The sequence below is a fragment of the Chiloscyllium plagiosum genome, chromosome 11 (assembly GCF_004010195.1).
Source record: "Chiloscyllium plagiosum isolate BGI_BamShark_2017 chromosome 11, ASM401019v2, whole genome shotgun sequence".
Lineage (NCBI taxonomy): Eukaryota > Metazoa > Chordata > Chondrichthyes > Orectolobiformes > Hemiscylliidae > Chiloscyllium > Chiloscyllium plagiosum.
Genome location: NC_057720.1, coordinates 64,743,533 through 64,762,171, shown reverse-complemented (window position 1 = coordinate 64,762,171; position 18,639 = coordinate 64,743,533). Strand labels below are relative to the sequence as shown.

The window sequence follows — 18,639 nt, the reverse complement described above, 5'->3', positions numbered from 1 at the left end:
AAGATCTGGGCCAACACATTAATTTGTAATCCCTGCTGGTTTTGTAGGTGAGAATATAAATGGCAAGTTTGTATTGGCATATTCACATGGATCCTTTTCAAAAACTGAATTACTTCCTGGATTTCAAACAAACGAGCTTAGCCATTTAACCAATTAGATTATATAAGTTGTATACTTGTAAAATGAGAGCACTTGCAAAGTTGCAGTTAGTTTCCCTGTTCATTGTTTATTTTGAGAACACTGAATTGGCCCTTCAAGTTTGTTCCTAATGCTCCAGTGTGGTGTTTTGCTGCCTTTTTCTATTTCAGGACACCTGAAAAACGCAAATTGTTGTTTCTTGATCAGTCAAGTCTGTGCATAATAAACTGCTTCTACAGAGCTTTTGCCCGAAATGTCAATTTTCCTGCTGCTCGGATGCTGCCTTACCTGCTGTGCTTTTCCAGCACCACTCTAATCTAGACCCTGTTTCTACAGTGGTTTTAGGCAAAGAATTCCTGGCATTTGACCCCCTGACCATGAGTGAATAACAATGCATGCCTAAGTTGGTATGCTGTATGATTTCGAAGTGACAGTATTTCTGAGTTCCCTGCTTGTATGCTGCTTGATGCTTGAGGTTGCAGTGAGCTTGAGTGGCCACACTTTGTGCTCTGGAATAGTGCTTTCCCATTCAGTTTCTGAATAAACAAATGATTACATCATACTGAACTACTTTAATAACTGTGGTATCAGGTAGGGAACACCAAATTATGTATTTCCTTTGGCCAAGTTAGTTGTTTAATCACTTAATAATTGCATCATATACGATTTGATTTGTTGTTGTCACGTATTGAGATACAGTGAAAAATGTTTTGTGCGCTCTGGGCAGATAGTACCATATAAAGGTGTCAGAAGAGAGTGCAGAATAGAGTGTTACAGCCATCGAGAATGTGCAGAGAGAGAGTTAAATATTAACATTGGAGAGGTCCATTCAAAAGTCTGGTATCAGCAGAGAAGAATCTGTTCGCATATATATTCAAACATTTATATCTTCAGTCCGATGGAAGAGGATGAGCGAAAGTGTAAACTGGTGGGAAGGGTCTTTGATTATGTTGGTTGCTTTCCTGAGGCAGCAAGGAGTACAGATGGAGTCAATGGAAAGAAGGCTGGTTTGCATGCATGTTCAAGACTCTCTAGTTTCTTGTGATCTTGGGAAGAGTAGTTTCCATACCACAGTGTGATGGATCCAGATAGGATGCTTTCTAGGGTGCATCTATAAATAAATTGGTAAGAGCCTTTGTGGACATGCCAAATTTCCTTACCCTCCTGAGGTATTAGAGGCATTATTATGCTTTCTTGATTGTCATGTTTACCTGGGTCAACCAGGACAGATTGTTTGTGATCACCACTCCCAGGAACTTGATGCTATCGACCATCTGCACCTCAGCACCATTGACACAGACAGAGTCATGCCCTCCTCTCTCCTTCCTGAAGTCAATTATCAGTTCCTTCGCTTTGCTGATGATGGTGAGATTGTTCTCTTTACTTTCTATTATGCTGTTCAGCACTTCATCTCTTTCCTGTACTCTGCTCCATCATTATTTTCAGGGAAATGAAACCAATTTATTATATGAAGGTCTACGCTACTTGAAAGAAGAATTCTGCAATCTGTGAAATGTCTTTTGACTGAGAGTTTGAATGATCATAGTCCTAATTGTATTGATAAAGGGAGGTTTTCATCAAGATAAATACTGGCAATCAAACTAAAATCAAACTATCTGCAGTTTTGCTGCTCCCAAGTCTCCACTAATCTACATCATGCTGTTTTCTCTGTCAACCCTCCTGTGGGTTCCCCAATCTTTGTGTAAATTTGCAAACTTACTAAACAGACAGCCTACACTATCCTGATATCACTTACACATCTATACAATGCATAATGAGCAACAGAGGTCCCTGTTGAATACTATTTCCAGATCTCCAATCAAAACAAAACCTTTCCACAGCTATTCTCTCTTTACTGTGACCAAGCTAGTTCCGTATCCATGCTACCACCTCAACCAAATCCCACGTGAGTTTGTCTTCTGTATCAGTTTCCCATGAGGGATTTTCTGAAAGGCCTTGCTAAAGTCCATGAACGCAGCATCCACTGCCCTGCCCTCATCAATGATCTTTGTCCTATCCTCAAAAAATCAATAAACTTTGTAAGATGTGACCTCTCTTGGATTGAAATGACGCATTTTGGAAGCTGATGTGTGAGGCAAGTGTACAGGAAGTGGAAGAACACTTAGGAACATTAACGTACAGACGGATCTAAGCATTTAGGTCCACAGTTTCCTGAAAGTGGCAACGCAAATGGATAAGGTAGTCAAGGAGGTATATGGCATTCTTGCCTTCATTAGTCAGGGCATAGCGTATAAAAAATGGCAAGTCGTGTTGCAGCTGTATAGAACTTTAGTTATGCCAATTTGGAATATTGCATACGGTTCTGGTCACCACACCACCAGAAGGAAATGGGGGCTTTGGAGATGATACAAATAAAGGTTTTCCAGGATGTTTGCTGGTTTAGTGGGTATTAGCTAAGAGGAAAGATTGGAAAAAGCTGATTTATTTTCAGTTGAACAGCGAAAGCTGAGGGACACACCTGATAGAAGTTTACCAAATTTCGAGAAGCATGGATCGAATGGACAATGGAGTCCATTTCCCTGGGTTGAAATTTCAACTATATGGGACATCAGTTTAAGCTGAAACGGAAAATGTTGATAGGAGATTGGAAAGCAATTTTTTTGTTGACAAAGAGGGAGGTAAGTGTCTAGAATGCACTATGTCGTGGCAGCAGGTACCATGTTTAAGAGGCATCTTGCCAGATACATGAATAGGCAAGTAATGGACTGCTTGGAGGCAAGAGACTTTTAGCTTAGAAATATGCCATGTGTTGCCACAGGCTTGGTGGGCTGGAGAGCATGATCCTGTGCTGTTCTGTTCTTTGTTCTTTAAACAGAGAGCTCAAATTAGGAAATGTTACTCTAACTGCAATTGCACCATTTCTGGATGGTGCTATTTACAGAAAACAGTAACAAGGGGAGCTGCAGAAAAGATGAAAATCGGCGACATAAAGAAAGCAATGTCCTATGGGTTTACTGCCTATTAATAGTAGTTTCATGACTGTTAACTTAGGAATGTACTCTGAAAAGATAATTTAACTGGGTGGAAGATATTTGTGTGTCAATTTCAATTGTGAAACATTCATCTTCCCACATGTTTGTTATCCTATAGGATAAGACTTGACCAGCCCAAACATTCTTTCTGTGGATATTTTCTAGTATTTCACACCCACAAATCTGTTGTCAAATATGTGATGCAAGTCAAGTTTTATTACTTGAAACATAGTGAACTATTAACAGAATAAACTACGATGAGCTCTGGAGCAGTTCTGCTACCGGCTGGTAGTTTTGATGAAGACAGGCATAGCCTAAACTCTTCCTTCAGTAAGGGTGCTTCGAAGTCCTTGTCTTTCCCTGCCAGATTCATTATTGAAGGTATGAAATGAAAATATTACTGTTGGAAAGATTACTATTTTTCATAATTTAGAATGCTTGTCAATAATTAGTCATTTATTCAAATTATTTTCACTTTTAAGGTGCAATAAATGTCAGGTATAAAATTGCAATCCATGATGTTGGATCAGTTATCGATATCAAATTGGTTCCTGCATGTGCAATTTACTACAAGTTGGACCTAAACCTGTTGGCTAAACTTTTGATTTAGTTTTTGCTTTCTTTATGTCTGGTGAGGATTTGTTGTCAGAGAGATGCTGTTGTGTTTGGGAGTAGGTCAGGAAATTATAAGAATAATAAACACCTTTCTATCTATCCTCATTTATCTGTACTGATTGTGTAATCAGGCAAATGCAAAAACGTATGCTGTCATTTTCACTCTGTGTTAGATTGCATTGATTATGATAAACTGCTACAAGTAAAATACCCTTTTCTGAATCTTAAGGATACATAGTTTGAGCTTCAAATGGACTGTTTCAATATTTTGAATCAAAATGCTTTAATCATACAAAAATGCATTATTTTAATCCTTCAGACTAGAATAGGATTTGTTTCATTGATGGCTGGTTCTGCTTTCAACCACTAATTGTGTTCAAAGAAGATTTGGCCTTTTATTTTGAATACACACTACTATTCTACACACTTCCAATTTGTTTTTTCACTGTCTATTTTCATGTTCTTGGTACTCAGAGAGAAAAGAGGGGGTACCAATTAAATGTTTCAACATCATCTTCCAGTAGCCCAACTTAGAGATTCGTGTTAAGGTCAAGAGAATAAACTCTTGGGTGCAGCCTGGAAAGTAGAAGCATAATAGAGTCTCAAACCTATCCGGTAACTGTCACACATTGTATTATTGAGCACCAGTGAAAGAAATCCTTATATTGTGAATGTTCCAGAGGCAAATTTAATCCTATTTAGTCAATCCAATTTGTACTATGGCTTTTTCGTGATCAAATTAAAGTGTTACTTTTTATTGAATATTTCAAAGTTAGCAGTCAAATATTTTAAAGTGAAGTGATTTTTCATTTCTCATCAAGTTTGCCTTCAGGCTTTCAAGACTGATGTTCCCTCACCCCTGACATACAAGTTAAACCTCGCAGCAATTCTTTTTTCAGTCTTCCGATGAAACAGTGGTTTGATTCTGCAGCACATTAATATTGTTATCAACTTCAGAGTTGACATGCTACTTTCCATTAATATTTGGACTTTGGGCAAAAACATTTACCTTCGTTCTTTTTCCTATTTTTGGATGGTACCTACCTTAAATAGAATTTTATTTTTATGCTTGTCATGAAGGCATCATTTATATGAATTAGATAAACGCGATACCAATTTAATTCTGAGGTTAACATTTCGACTTCGTTTGAGTTTGTAGGAACAGGAGTAGGCCATTTAGCCTGTCAAGCCTACCACACCACTCAATGTTATCATGCCTTTTACTCATCTCGCCCCCATAACTACAGGTTCTGGGTTAATGTGTGTGCAGCACAATTTATTTATAACATCACTGACGAATTAGTACATGGTATTCCTTCATTAGCAATAGTGCGATTCCAGTGGGGATTGGTTCACGCACTTCCTTCTGCACTTGCGCCGATGTCCCTGCCATTCTGCGCATGCACAATGTCAGCACTGGCCCTCGTGCTGTAATGCGCCGATGTCAGCTGCCAACTGAGCAGAATTCTGAGAGACATACTGTACATAGAGCAGCTTTCTTAGATTTTTTTAATGTACTGTGTTAAATGTACTTTCATTTTGTCAATAAATGTGATCCATCCTTCATTCCAGCTGTGCTCTACTTGACATAGACTTCTGAGTGATTTTTGAACGATCATGAATGATACTTTTTGCTGGTCTGTCCCTAACCCCACTTTTCCCATAGGCCCCATTATTTCTATTAAGCAAGGTTTAGCTGGAATACAACTACAGCATTCTAGGAGAACTACCTGTATGTATAAGATTAGTAATCAACATTCTGTCAATCTCAACCTTAAACAACTTCTGTCTTTGAACACAGCCCCTGTGATACAGAATTCCAAAGGTTCACAATCCTCTGAGTAAAAAACGCATTCTCCTCATCTTGAATCTAAGTGGCCTTTTACTTTTAAATTGTGTCCCCTAGTGCTAGACTCCCCAGCCTGAGGAAGCATTTTTGCTACATCTACCCTGTCCATCTTTTCAAATATTTTGTAGGTTTCAGGTGAGATCATCTTTCATTCATCAAAACATGTCCAATTTGTCCAATCTCTCTTCATATGACATTCCTGAAGTGGCAGTTTGATGTATGCAGTCCATTGGTGATATCTTTCCTCAGCTGAGGAAATCAAAACTGCACAGTGCTCCAGATGCAGACTAACCTAACTCCTATGAAGTTGAAACAAGACTATTCCTCCACTGAAATCCTCTTACAAGATAGGCAAATGTTCCATTGGCCTTCCCAATAGCTTACTGCATTGAATGTTAACCTTCAGTGTTCTGTTGACGGTGACACTCTAGTCACTTTGTTCATCTATGTTGCGCAACTTCTTAGCATAAGAAATGCTTTGTGAATCTGCTACTCCTATGAAACTTGATAACCTCACTATTTTCAACAATATATTCTGTTTGCTTTGATTTTGCCCATTTAAAAAGTATGTCCAAATCCTCTTGAAATGTCACTTCATCTTCCTCATAGCACGCATTCCCACTTAGCTATGTATCATTCACAAATTTAAAAATATTACATTTTGCACCCACATCCAAATCATTAATATATATTGTGAAAGGCAGGGACCCAAGTACTAATCCTTGTGGTATCCTACTAGTCTCAAGCTTGCTAACATGAGAATGACTCATTTGTTCCTACACTGGTTTCTGTCTGTTAACCAGTCATTAATATTGCAAGTCCATTACAATCCATCACATGCTTCATTTTTTTCTAACTAGTTTCCTGTGGAGAACCTTATCAAAAGTCTCCTGAAAATATGCTTTCCTTGATCAATACTGTTACTAACATCTTCAAAGAAATCCAAGTTTTTTGAACACCATTTCCCATTTGCCAATCCATTCTACTATACCCAGTTAGATCGTTATTATTCAAGTGTCTATTTAACACATCCTTTATAATGGACTTTATCAATTTCCTATTTCTGATGAGAGGCAAATAGGTCTGTACTTCCCTGTTTTTTCTCTCACTCTTCCTAAATTGTCGACTGGCATTTTCTTTACCTTCTAACCTTCAGCAATCATGCCAAAATCTAAGGAATTCTGAAAAATAAGCAACATAGAATCGTAGAGATGTACAGCACGAAAACAGACCCTTCAGTCCAACTCGTCCATGCCAACCAGATAGCCCAACCAAATCTAGTCCCACCTGCCAGCACCTGGCCCTTATTCCTCCAAACCTTTCCTACTCATAGACTCATCCAGATACCTTTTAAATGTTGCAATTGTACTCGCCTCCACCAGTGCTTTGGAAATCTCAATAGCCACCTCCTTCAGTTATCAACTTTCAGCCCAGTTCATTTCATTTCTCCAGTACAATCTACTAATTTTCTTTAATTCCTTATTCTCCATAGCCACTTGGATCTTGAGTTTTGGGAGATTAGGTTATGGTTCTCCACATACTTTTCATAAAGTCCATTTGTTCGGCAAATCATGTGGAGTACCCTTCTAAGGGTGATTTAAAGCAGTGTGAATAGCCTGGAGCCCTTGATAGCAAGAATTGCTCATTCAGGCATAAAACTGCAGTAATGCTCAGTACGTTTTCACCAGTTTTGCCAGAATTGGAGTTTCCCTTAGAATATGTATGCACTAAATTTTTAATTTAAATAGCAGTTGCTGTGTTTGTGTTGTACTCATGGACACTCATTTTTCTTTCCAGAAGTTTTGCACCGACCATTTGGTTCTGACATTGATTCACAGACACTGAATGAAGCAGTGAGGTGGAGCTCAAAGGAAAATCTCCTGGGAGCCACAGAGAGTGACCCTAATCTATTTGTTGCACTTTATGACTTTGTTGCAAGTGGTGACAACACACTAAGCATTACAAAAGGTAAGCAGTGACATTTCTGGTTAACTGTTAAGTGAAGAACCACATCTTGTTTAATGCATTTTTGCTGTTGATGCAAAGGCAGTCCATAATATCCATCAAGTAAAGCATCACTGAATGTTGGTTTGTGGCTGGTCTGAATCGTTAGTTGGTGCAACAACAGAAGTATGCATTTATATAACTAGCTTAATGTAGTAAAAATATTGCCTTGTATTTTACAGGCACAAGGCTTGACAAATTTGATTTCTAAGCTACGTTGCACTATTAGTAGAGGTGACTGAGAGGTGACTCAGTCAATGTGCTAGGTTTGAAGGAGACAGTTCAAGGTTAAGGAAGGGATTTGCTGGACTTGGGACCTGATGTGACTGAAGGCACAGGCATTAATAATGGTTGGTGAAAATCAGACTTGTGATGGGCCAGAACTGAAAGAGTTAAAAAATCCTGTAGGAGTGGCGGGCATAGGAGATTAAAATAGTTAAGCAGGAGCAAGTCTATGGAGGGAATTAAATACAGAATGAGTTACAAAAAGTCACGTTACTGAGAATTATGTCTACAGGAAATATCTTTGGTTGCGAATCCTATCCGATCGAATGCATCGGTTGGAGTAACATTTAGAGGCAATGAGGAATTTACAAGAGCTAGAGTATATGATGGATGGCAGATATAGGAAGGGAGAAAAGCTGCAGATACAGTGAGATGGGTTAACTCCAGGAAAGGTAGGAGACGTAGGTAGGTAGTGCAAGAGTCTTCTGTGGCTATCCCCATTTCAAAAGTTGCTGTTTTGGAAAATGTGGGGAGTGATGGACTCTCAGGTCAGTGTAGCACGAACAGCCAAGTTTCTGATCCTGAGATTGGCTGTAATGTGATGAGGGGTGCGTCAGGTTCCAAGCAATCGATTACGATCAGGGACTCTGTCAGGGGCACAGACAGACATTTTTGTGGCCAGCAGCAAAAAATCAGAATGGTGTTTTTCCTCCCTGGTGCGAGGATCAAAGATGTCTCAGAGGGTGCAGAATGTTCTCAAGGGGGAGAGGGGCCAGCAGAATGTCATTGTACATGCTGGAATCAATGTCACAGCAAGGAAAAGGATGACATTCTGGTGGGAGAACATAGAAAGTTAGGCAGGAATTTTAAAAAGGAAGTCCTTGAGACTTGCGATAGCTGCATTACTCCTGGTGCTATGAGCTAGTGAGAGTAAGAATAAGAGGATAGAGCAAATGAATACATGGCTGAGGACCTGGCGTACAGGAGAAGGGTCGCATTTCTGGATCATTAGAATCTCTTCTGGGGTAGAAGTGATGTGTACAAGAAGGATGGATTGCACCTGAATTGGAAGGGAACTAATATACTGGCAGGAAAATTTGTTAGAGCTATTCAGGACGACTTAAATTGGTACAGTAGGGGGTGGGATCCAGGGAGATAGTGAGGAAACAGATCAGTCTGAGACTGTACCATTGGGAAAAGGAGCAAGTCAAACAATCAGGGCAGGCAAGAACAAAGTAGAGAACAAGGTAGGCCTGATAAGTTAACCTGCATTTAGGATGTAGGTTTACTTGCTGAGCTGGAAGGTTTGTTTTCAGACATTTCATCACCATACTAGATGACATCTTCAGTGAGCCTCAGGATGAAAAATTGGTCGTGTAGCCAATTTCTATTTGTGTTTTGAGTTTCCTTGGGTTGGTGAAGTCACTTCCTGTGGTGATGTCATTTCCTGTTCTTTTTCTTCGGGGGTGGTAAATGGGATCCAAGTCAGTGTTTGTTGATAAAGTTCTGGTTGGAATGCCACCCTTCTAGGAATTCTCGTGCGTATCTCTGTTTGGCTTGTCCTGGGATAAATGCATTGTCCCAGTTGAAGTGGTGTCCTTCCTCATCCATATATAAGGATACTAGTACGGGTGGGTCATGTCTTTTTGTGGCTAGTTAATGTTCATGCAGCTAGTTTTCTGCCAGTTTGTCCAATGTAGTGTTTGTTACAGTTCATGCAAGGTATTTTGTAAATGATATTAGTTTTGATTGTTGTCTGTATAGAGTCTTTCATGTTCATTATCAGCTGTTTTAGTGTGTTGGTTGATTTGTGGGCTACTGTGATGTCAAATGATCTGGTAGCCACTTCCGAGATGTCTTTGATGCAGGGGAGAGTGGCTAGGGTATCTGAACGTGTTTTGCCTGCTTGTTGGGGTTTGTTGTTGAGAAATCGGCGGATTGTGTTTATTGGGTCAAGATTAGAGGGAACTTCAAACCAGCATCTACAGGAAAACAGCACATATGGACCAAATACTGAACTACAGAAGCAATCATCCCAACATCCACAAACGAAGCAGCATTCGAACATTATTTCAACGAGCCACCACACACTGCAGCACAGAGGAACTACAAAGACCAGAGGAAAATCACCCAAACAGTGTATTCAAAAAGAATGGGTACCCAACAAGCACAGGCAAAAGCGAGCAAACATGCATCCAGAACCTCAACCTGAGCTACAAATCTTCTCAAAACTCGGAAACTGCACTTATTTCAAGGCAAGAGGCCTACAGGGTAGGCGGTGAACTCAGGCCATAGTTAGAAACATGGGACTGGGATATCATAGCAATTACAGAAATGTGGCTCAGGGATGGACAGGACTGACAGCTTAATGTTCCAGAATAAAAAATGCTATGGGAAGGATAGAATGGGGGGCAGGAGAGGAGGGGGAGTGGCGTTTTTGACAAGAGATAGCACTACAGCTATGCTAAGGGAGGATGCATCAGGTGACATTTCGTCACCATTCCTAATGAAGGGCTTTTTCCCGAAACATTGATTTTTCTGATCCTGGGATGCTGCTTGACCGGCTGTGCTTTTCCAGCGCCACTCTAATCTTGACTCTAATCTCCAGCATCTGCAATACCCACTTCTGCCTTGTATTGTAGACCCCCGAATAGTCAGCAGGAAATTGAGAAACAAATTTTGTAAGAAGATTTCAGTTATCTGTAAGGATAATAGGGTGGTTAAGGGAGGGGGATATTAACTTTCCAAACATAGACTGGGACTACCATAGTGTTAAGGGTTTAAATGGACAGGAATTTGTTAAGTATGTACAAGAAAATTTTCTGATATCAGTATGTGGATGTACCTACTAGAGAAGGTGCAAAAGTTGACCCACTCTTGAGAAATAAGGCAGGACAGGTAACTGAGGTGTCAGTGGGTGAGCACTTCAGGCCCAATGACCATAATTCTATTAGATTTAAAATAGTGATGAGAAAGGATCGACCAGATCTAAAAGTTGAAGTTCTAAATTAGAGAAAGGCCAATTTTGACAGTATTAGCTTTTGAAAGTTCTTGCCTAATTGGGGACAGATATTCACAGGTAAAGGGATGGCTGGAAAATGGGAAGCCTTTAGAAATGAGATAGCGAGAGTCTAGAGATAATATATTCCTGTTAGGGTGAAAGGAAAGGCTGGTAGGTGGAGAGAATGCTGAATCCCTAAAGAAATAGAGGTTTTGGTTAAGAAGAAAAAGAAAGCATATGTCAGGTATAGACAGGATACATCGAGAGAATCCTTAGAAGCGTATAAAGGTAGTAGGAGTATGCTTAAGAGGGGAATCAGAAGGGCAGAAAGGGGTCATGAGATAGCTTTGGCAAATAGAGTTGAGGATAACTCAAAGGCTTTTTATAGATACATTAAGGACAAAAGGATAACCAGGGAAGGAATAGGGCCCCTCAAAGATCAGCACGTTGGAGCCGCAGGAGGTGGGGGAGATACTAAATGAGTATTTTGCATCAGTATTTACTGTGGAAAAGGACATGGAAGATATAGAATGTAAGGAAATAGATGGTGACATTTTGAAAAATGTCTATATTACAAATGAGGTGTTGCTGGATGTCTTGAAATGCATAAAAGTGGATAGATCCCCAGGACCTGATCAGGTGTACCCTAGAACTCTGTGGGAAGCTAGGGAATTGATTACTGTGCCCCTTGCTGAGATATTTGTATAATCAATAGTCACGGGTAAGGTGCCGGAAGACTGGAAGTTGTCTGATGTGGTGCCACTATTTAAGAAAGGTGGTAAGGACAAGCCAGGGAACTGTAGACTTGTACCCTGATATCAGTGGTGGGCAAGTTGTTGGAGGGAATCCTGAGGGATGGGATTTACATGTATTTAGAATGGCAAGGACTGATTAGGGGTAGTCAGCATGGCTTTGTGCATGGGAAATCATGTCTCTTGAACTTGATTGAGTTTTTTGAAGAAGTAACAAAAAGGATTGACGAGGGTAAAGCGATGGACTTGATGTATATGGACCTCAGTAAGGTGTTAGACAAGGTTCCCCATAGGACACTGGTTAACAAGGTTAGATCACATGGAATATAGGGTGAACTAAACATTTAGATACAAAACTGTGCTCGAAGGTAGAGGACCTAGGGTGGTGGTGGAGCATTGCTTTTCAGGCTGGAGGCCTGTGTCCAGTGGAGTGCCACAAGGATTGGTGCTGAGTCCACTACTTTTTGTCATTTTATATAAATGATTTGGATGTGAACATACGAGTTAATTTTGCACATGACACCAAAATTGGAAAGTGTAGTGGACAGCAAAGAAGGTTACCTCCGATTACAATGTGATCTTGATCAAATAAGCCAATGGGCTGAGGAGTGGCAGATGGAGTTTAATTTAGATAAATGTGAAGTGCTGCATTTTGGAAAAGCAAATCATAGCAGGACCTAGACACTTAATGGTAAGCTTGTAGGGAGTGCTGCTGAACAAAGAGACCTCCGGGTGCAGGTTCAAGTAGAGGCACAGGTAGTTAGGATAGTGAAGAAGGCCTTTGGTATGCTTTCCTTTATTGGTCAGAGTATTGAGTAAAGGAGTTGGGAGGTCATGTTGCGGCTGTACAGGGCGTTGGTTTGGCCATTTTTGGAATATTGCACGCAATTCTGGCCTCCTTATTAGAAGAATGTTGTGAAACTTGAAAGTTTTCAGAAAACATTTCCAAGGATGTTGCCAGGTTTGGAGGATTTGAGCTATGGGAAGAAGCTGAATAGGCTGGGGCTGTTTACCTTGGAGCGTCGGAGGCCGAGGGGTGACCTTATAGAGGTTTATAAAAGCATGAGGGGCATGGATAGCATAAATAGACAAAGACTTTCCCCTGGAGTGGAGGAGTCCAGAACTAGAGGGCATAGGTTTCAGATGAGAGGGGAAAAGTAAAGGGGACCTAAGGAGCAACGTTTTCACACAGAAGGTGCTGCGTATTTGGAATGAGCTGCCAAAGGATGTGGTGGAGGCTGGTGCAATTACAACATTTGAAAGGCACCTGGATGGGTAATTGAATAGGAAGAGTTTGGAGGGATATGGGCCAAATGCTGGCAAATGGGGCTAGATTAGATTAGGATATCTGGTGGGCATGGGCGAGTTGGACTGAAGTGTCTATTTCCATGCTGGAGTCTCTATGACCCCTATCTAAAACAGAGAGTAGGAATGTTGACCATAATAGATATATCCACTACATTACCAGAGGCCATTTCATTACGCTGTATCCCGGCTAAGGATTATAGAAGAGTGACTCAAATGTTTTACTATAATGGACTACTCTCAGAGATACATTCAGAGCAAGGGTCTAATTTTACATTCAAGGAAGTTATGGACAGCTTAGGAATCAAGCAATTCAAATGTGCTGCACACCATCCAGAATTGCAGGGAGCCTTAGAACGGTCACATCAAACTTCAAACATTATGTTGAGTGTTTGTAGTCAAGACTATCCAGAGGATTGGGATGAAGGAATTCCATTTGTTGTTTTTGCAGTTAGAGATGCACCTGATGAAATAACTAAATTCAGTCCATTTGAATTGGCTTTTGGGCATGAGGTGAGAGGACCATTGAAATTAAGGAAAAACTGCTAAGTCAATGTGTCAAATTTTAGGGAAAGATTAAGTAGAGTGGGTGAGTTGGCAAAACAGTGTTCGAAAGTAGCACAGTATGTGATAAAACAGGAAGCAGGCAGGAAATCAAAAATTCAGAGTTTTGTGAGTGGAGATAAAGCATTAGTTTTACTGCCAGTGTTAGGTAAACCTTTAAAGACAAGATTCAGTGGGCCTGATCAAATTGAAAAGGAATCGAGTGAGGTGAATTATTTGATAAGAATGCCAGATAGAAATCTGTGTGTCGTATGAATATGCTAAAAAGGTGTTTTGATAGGAAAGGAAAGCAAAAGAAGAATGTGTTGCTGATTGCAACACAGAGCAAGGTACCAAGTTCAGATGATTCCACATTGGATATTCCTCAAATAAAATTGGATAGTGAGGAAGATCTCAAAAATTGGGAGAAATTATTGAGTTATCTTGCAGATACATTTGAAATGACCTGAAAGAATTATTACCATATCACATGTGGAGATACGTGGGAATTAGCTGGAAAACAACAAATGGAATTCCTTCATCCCAATCCTCTGGATAGTCTTGACTACAAACACTCAACATCCATTACATATGATGTAGATGTAGGGAATGCTGTTCCAATAAAACAACATCTTTATAGACTTCACCCTGTAAAATTGGCGAAGGTTCAAAAAGAGAATGAAAGCATGCTCAGATGACCTAATCAAAGTGAGTTGCAGTGAATGGAGTGATGGCCCCCAACAATTATATATGAACTATCACAAAATCAATGCAGTTATAAAATCTGATATTTTTAAAAAATATTTGTTCTTGGGATGAGGACATCACTGGCTAGGCCAGGATTTATTGCCCACCCCTAACTGCCCAGAGAGCAGTTAAGAGTCAACCACATTACGGCACATCTGGAGTCACACGAAAACCAGACCAGATAAGGATGGCAGATTTCCTTTCCTGAAGGGCATTAATGAATCAGATGGGTTTTTCTGACAATTGACAATGGATTTATGATCATCATTGGCCTCTTAATTCCAGATTTCTTTTACTGAATTCAAATTCCACCATCTACCATGATGGGATTTGAACCCAGGTCCCCAGAAAATTACCTGGGTCTCTGGATTAATGATCCAGCAATGAATACCATTAGACCATCGCCTCCCCATATCCTATAGTATTCATATCCTATTCCCATGTTTGGAAAACTATATTGAGAAGGTATGACAAACAGCTTGTATTTCCAAGTTGGGCTTAATCAAAGGATACAGGCAGGTACCTTTATCCAAAAGACGAAGGAAGTTTCAGCTTTCATGACACCAAATGGGCTGTATCAAGAGTGAGGTGCTGGAAAAGCACGGCAGGTCAGACAACATCTAAGGAACAGGGGAAACTTCGATTCTCCTACTCCTCGGATGCTGCCCGACCCGCTCTGCTTTTCCAGCACCTCACTCTTGACTCTGATCTCCAACATCTGCAGTCTTCGCTTTCTCCTACCAAATGGACTGTACCAGTTTAAAGTTACGCCGTTCGGAATGAAGAATGCTGCAGCCACATTTCAAAGCCTAACCAATGAAATCATTTTGGGGTTCTCTTGTGGAGACGATGAGGTCATTTTTAGTCACATGTGGACGGAGTATTTGGAGGATCTATCAGAATTGTTTGATCAACTTCAGGAAGCAAGCTTGGTGATAAACCTAGCTAAAAGTGAGTTTGCAAAAGCCCAAGTCACATTTCTCAGCCATGTTATTGAATGTGGCCTCACGGGATGTGAAAACAAAGGTTATTGGGGAGTTTCACATGCTTTCTGGGAGAGTGATTTTTATCGGAAGTTCATACTGAATTTTAGAAGTGCAGAAAATTTGAGTGAACAGAAGAGTGTTAGAGGGCATTTGACAGACTGAAATCCGTGCTAATCGCTGCCTCAGTGTTAGCCACACCTAAGCCATTCAAGATGGCTATTGATGTGAGTGATCTGGGTCTTGGTGCTGTACCCTTACAAGATGATGACGAGAAGCTAGAATGGCTTATTGGGTATTTTTCCAAAAATGTTGTATATTCATCATTGGAAATAATCATATTTCAGGAGACCTTGAGTTTGGTGATGACTTTGCACCATTTCAACATTTTTGTTGCCAGTGATGTCTGAGACAATTGTATATGCTGATCATAACCCCTGAAATATTTCAGAAAAAATTAAAGATGAAAGTTGTGAACTATTTAAACAAAGCTTATTATTGCACCCCTTCAATTTGAAAATCGTACACGTGGCAGGATGAGAGAAAATAATCGCTGATGAGCTGTCACAACTGTGATGAAGGAAGATGGTGTTCAGTGGTGGAAGAAACTGATTCAGATGCACTATAACATTGCGTACACTTATTGTAGTGTTCTAATAGCTTAAGGCTAAAGGTTTTTAAAAATGAAGCCATTCTTGCATTTTCTTTAAGGACTGGGGGAGGTATGATGACACTATGGCTTTAAGAGGTGTATTTTGTTCTTTTTTTTAATGAACAGAGGTTGAGACAGAGATGCTTAACAGTCTGTTCCAAGCCAATAAAGTAAACAGCCTGTCTTCTTTTTAACAAGCTGGAACAACAGAAGCAGTATAAAGGGGTGAGGTCAACTCCTACAGAACCAGGATTTTAGTTTGACTTTCAGCATTTGCTGGGGTTCAGAGCTGCTATACATCTCTCCCTGCTGCAACAAAACACTTGAGTTCTCTCTCGCTCTCTGCTTGCTCTCGCTCTTGCTCTCTCTCTCTGCACACTCTCTCTCTGCACACTCTCTCTCTGAATGTTCTTTGTTCCTGGACTGGAGAAACATTGCATGTGAGACAATCTATTTTAATGAATTTGCCTCTGCCAAGGGTGTATTTATGGGATGTTACTATCTTAGAACATTTAATCAATGGTAGCTAACACAATATCTTAAGTATTTCAAGAGATATACAGTTTAGCTAATTTCTTATTTTATCTGTATTTTGACCACAGTGTAAAAATGAATTGTGTTTTGCTTCAAGCCTGATTGTTTGTTTGACCCAATCGAATTGCACTCAGAACATCATGCCTTACACTTGCCTTTAAAATAAGAAAAAGTTAGGGTCTAGACCATCTTAATATATTTTGAGGGGGTTTGTGGTCCATAACAGAGTGATATCCTGATTCTTGGCTCTGCTTCGTTTGCAGCCTACTTTAGGTTGATGCATTGCTCTCTGATATGGCAAATCCCAGAAGTGATACAGATGGGAACTGGGATGTGAATTGAAACGTGTAGACCTATGCATGGGTCCCAAATATTTGTTGCGCATAGTTACCAACGTGAAATACCAACTGGTTGGATGTTGGAAGGAAGCAGCTCCCACTGTACCTACTATTCTGAAACTTATTCTGATGTCCAAGAGCTGAGCAAACAATTCCCGAAGCTTCTGCCAAAATTGAAGACAACATTTTTTGCTTCGCCCAGGACATTGAATAGTTGGTGTAAAGCAGAGACTAATAGTTAAATGGAATGTGGAAATTACACCATGGCAGTTTGGAAAATGCTCCCGTTATCAGCTTGTTGTCTTCCATCTTTGATTTTCATTATTATTCGACATAATTAGAATCGACTTTTGTTTTCTTTCACTGAATAGGGCTTCACTGAAAAGCAAAGTTTTAAAAAAAAGAAACTTTTGTTTTGCAAACATCAGAATTTTTGACCAGGGTTCTGCTAATTCAACAGGTGAAAAGCTACGTGTGCTATGCTATAATCAGAATGGCGAATGGTGTGAAGTGCGTTCGAAGAACGGGCAGGGATGGGTCCCCAGCAATTATATCACACCGGTAAATAGTCTGGAAAAGCACTCCTGGTACCATGGCCCTGTCTCACGTAGTGCAGCAGAGTACCTACTTAGCAGCCTTATCAATGGCAGTTTTCTCGTGCGGGAAAGTGAGAGCAGTCCAGGACAACTTTCGATTTCCCTCCGCTATGAAGGTCGAGTTTACCACTATAGAATCAATACAACACATGATGCCAAGGTAAGGAGAAACGATCTTGTGTATACCTTCTCTCTGCTTTACTTGCTAAGTTTTTTTTGCTTTTGGACACCCCCTATCCATCTGGAAAAGGCGAAATTAAAATACTGGATTACACTGCAACAATGACATTAGAAGATTTTAAAGACTGACTTTTTATTTGGAGTACTCGTAATTTGCAAAACCATCCTCAAAAATGAGTGCTTTTGTCCAATTTTCAAGTGCTTAAAATGTTTTCATGCTTCTCTGAAACGAAGGCTGATCAGATTACTGAAGAAACATCTATTACACAAATCAGGGCAAGAAGACAGTGAGAAAGCAGCACTCCTAAGATATTAAAAAAGTATCCCTTCCCTAAGTTATATGTATTGCCCAAAAGATAAGTGATCTGTGCATTTATATTACAGATCACAGCCCTGAATTGGCTTCTGGAAACATTTCTGTTGATGTTAAAATTGTTTGCTTGACATGAAAGGCAGCCTGTTTGTCATTCTTGATTTGGAGATACCAGTGTTGGACTGGGCTGTACAAAGTTAAAAATCTCACAACATTAGTTTTCAGTCCAACAGGTTTAATTTGAAGCACCAACTTTCAGAACACTCCTCTGTACTTACATCAAATTGCTGGGTTCATACAGAATTTGGATGCTGCTTCAAATTGAACCTGTTGGACTATAACCTGGTGTTGAGATATTTTTTAACTCGGTCATTCTTGGTTAAACTGAGGAACAGTTTTACATCAAAACAGTTGATCATGCACCTTTTGTATATGCCATTGCTTCAAATTCACAGTTAATTTTGTATTGCTTTTGGGGTGACACTTCTTCCTGTATAGGCAAGTTGAAACGATGCAAAAGCAAAACGTTGCATATGTGAGAAAACTGAAATAAAACAGAAAATGTTAATATTGAGCAGACCTGATATCATTTATTGAGAGAAAAACAGTTCACGTTTAAGGTCAATAATCTTTCTTCTTAACTCAAGGTTGTAAACTATGTGTGCTTCCTTCAAATTGCTGGGTTAATGGAGAATTTGGAGTGCTGTTTACAGCAAATTTTCAGTATCAATGCAATAGATTGATCCATTGCCTTTTGTTCAACTTGCCGAAATAATGCAAACAAAACTGTAGCTTTGGCAAGTATTTGGGGTTTTTTTTCTTAATTTGTGGCCATAGATTTGAGAGATTTTCATCCTGGAAAACTAACTGT

At 39.9% G+C, this 18,639-nt stretch overlaps 1 protein-coding gene across 5 annotated transcripts in view; it reads left to right on the top strand.

Moving 5' to 3' along the window:
* Positions 1-18,639, top strand: part of abl2 (c-abl oncogene 2, non-receptor tyrosine kinase) — a 141,135-nt gene that overhangs the window by 105,489 nt on the left and 17,007 nt on the right. For 4 of the 5 annotated variants that reach the window (XM_043699570.1, XM_043699568.1, XM_043699572.1 and 1 more), the window contains exons 2-3: positions 7,393-7,563; positions 17,140-17,435. In XM_043699570.1, coding sequence (XP_043555505.1) covers positions 7,393-7,563; positions 17,140-17,435 — 467 coding nt within the window. The remainder of the gene's footprint in view (positions 1-7,392; positions 7,564-17,139; positions 17,436-18,639) is intronic. The other variant, XM_043699569.1, reaches the window with a different exon arrangement.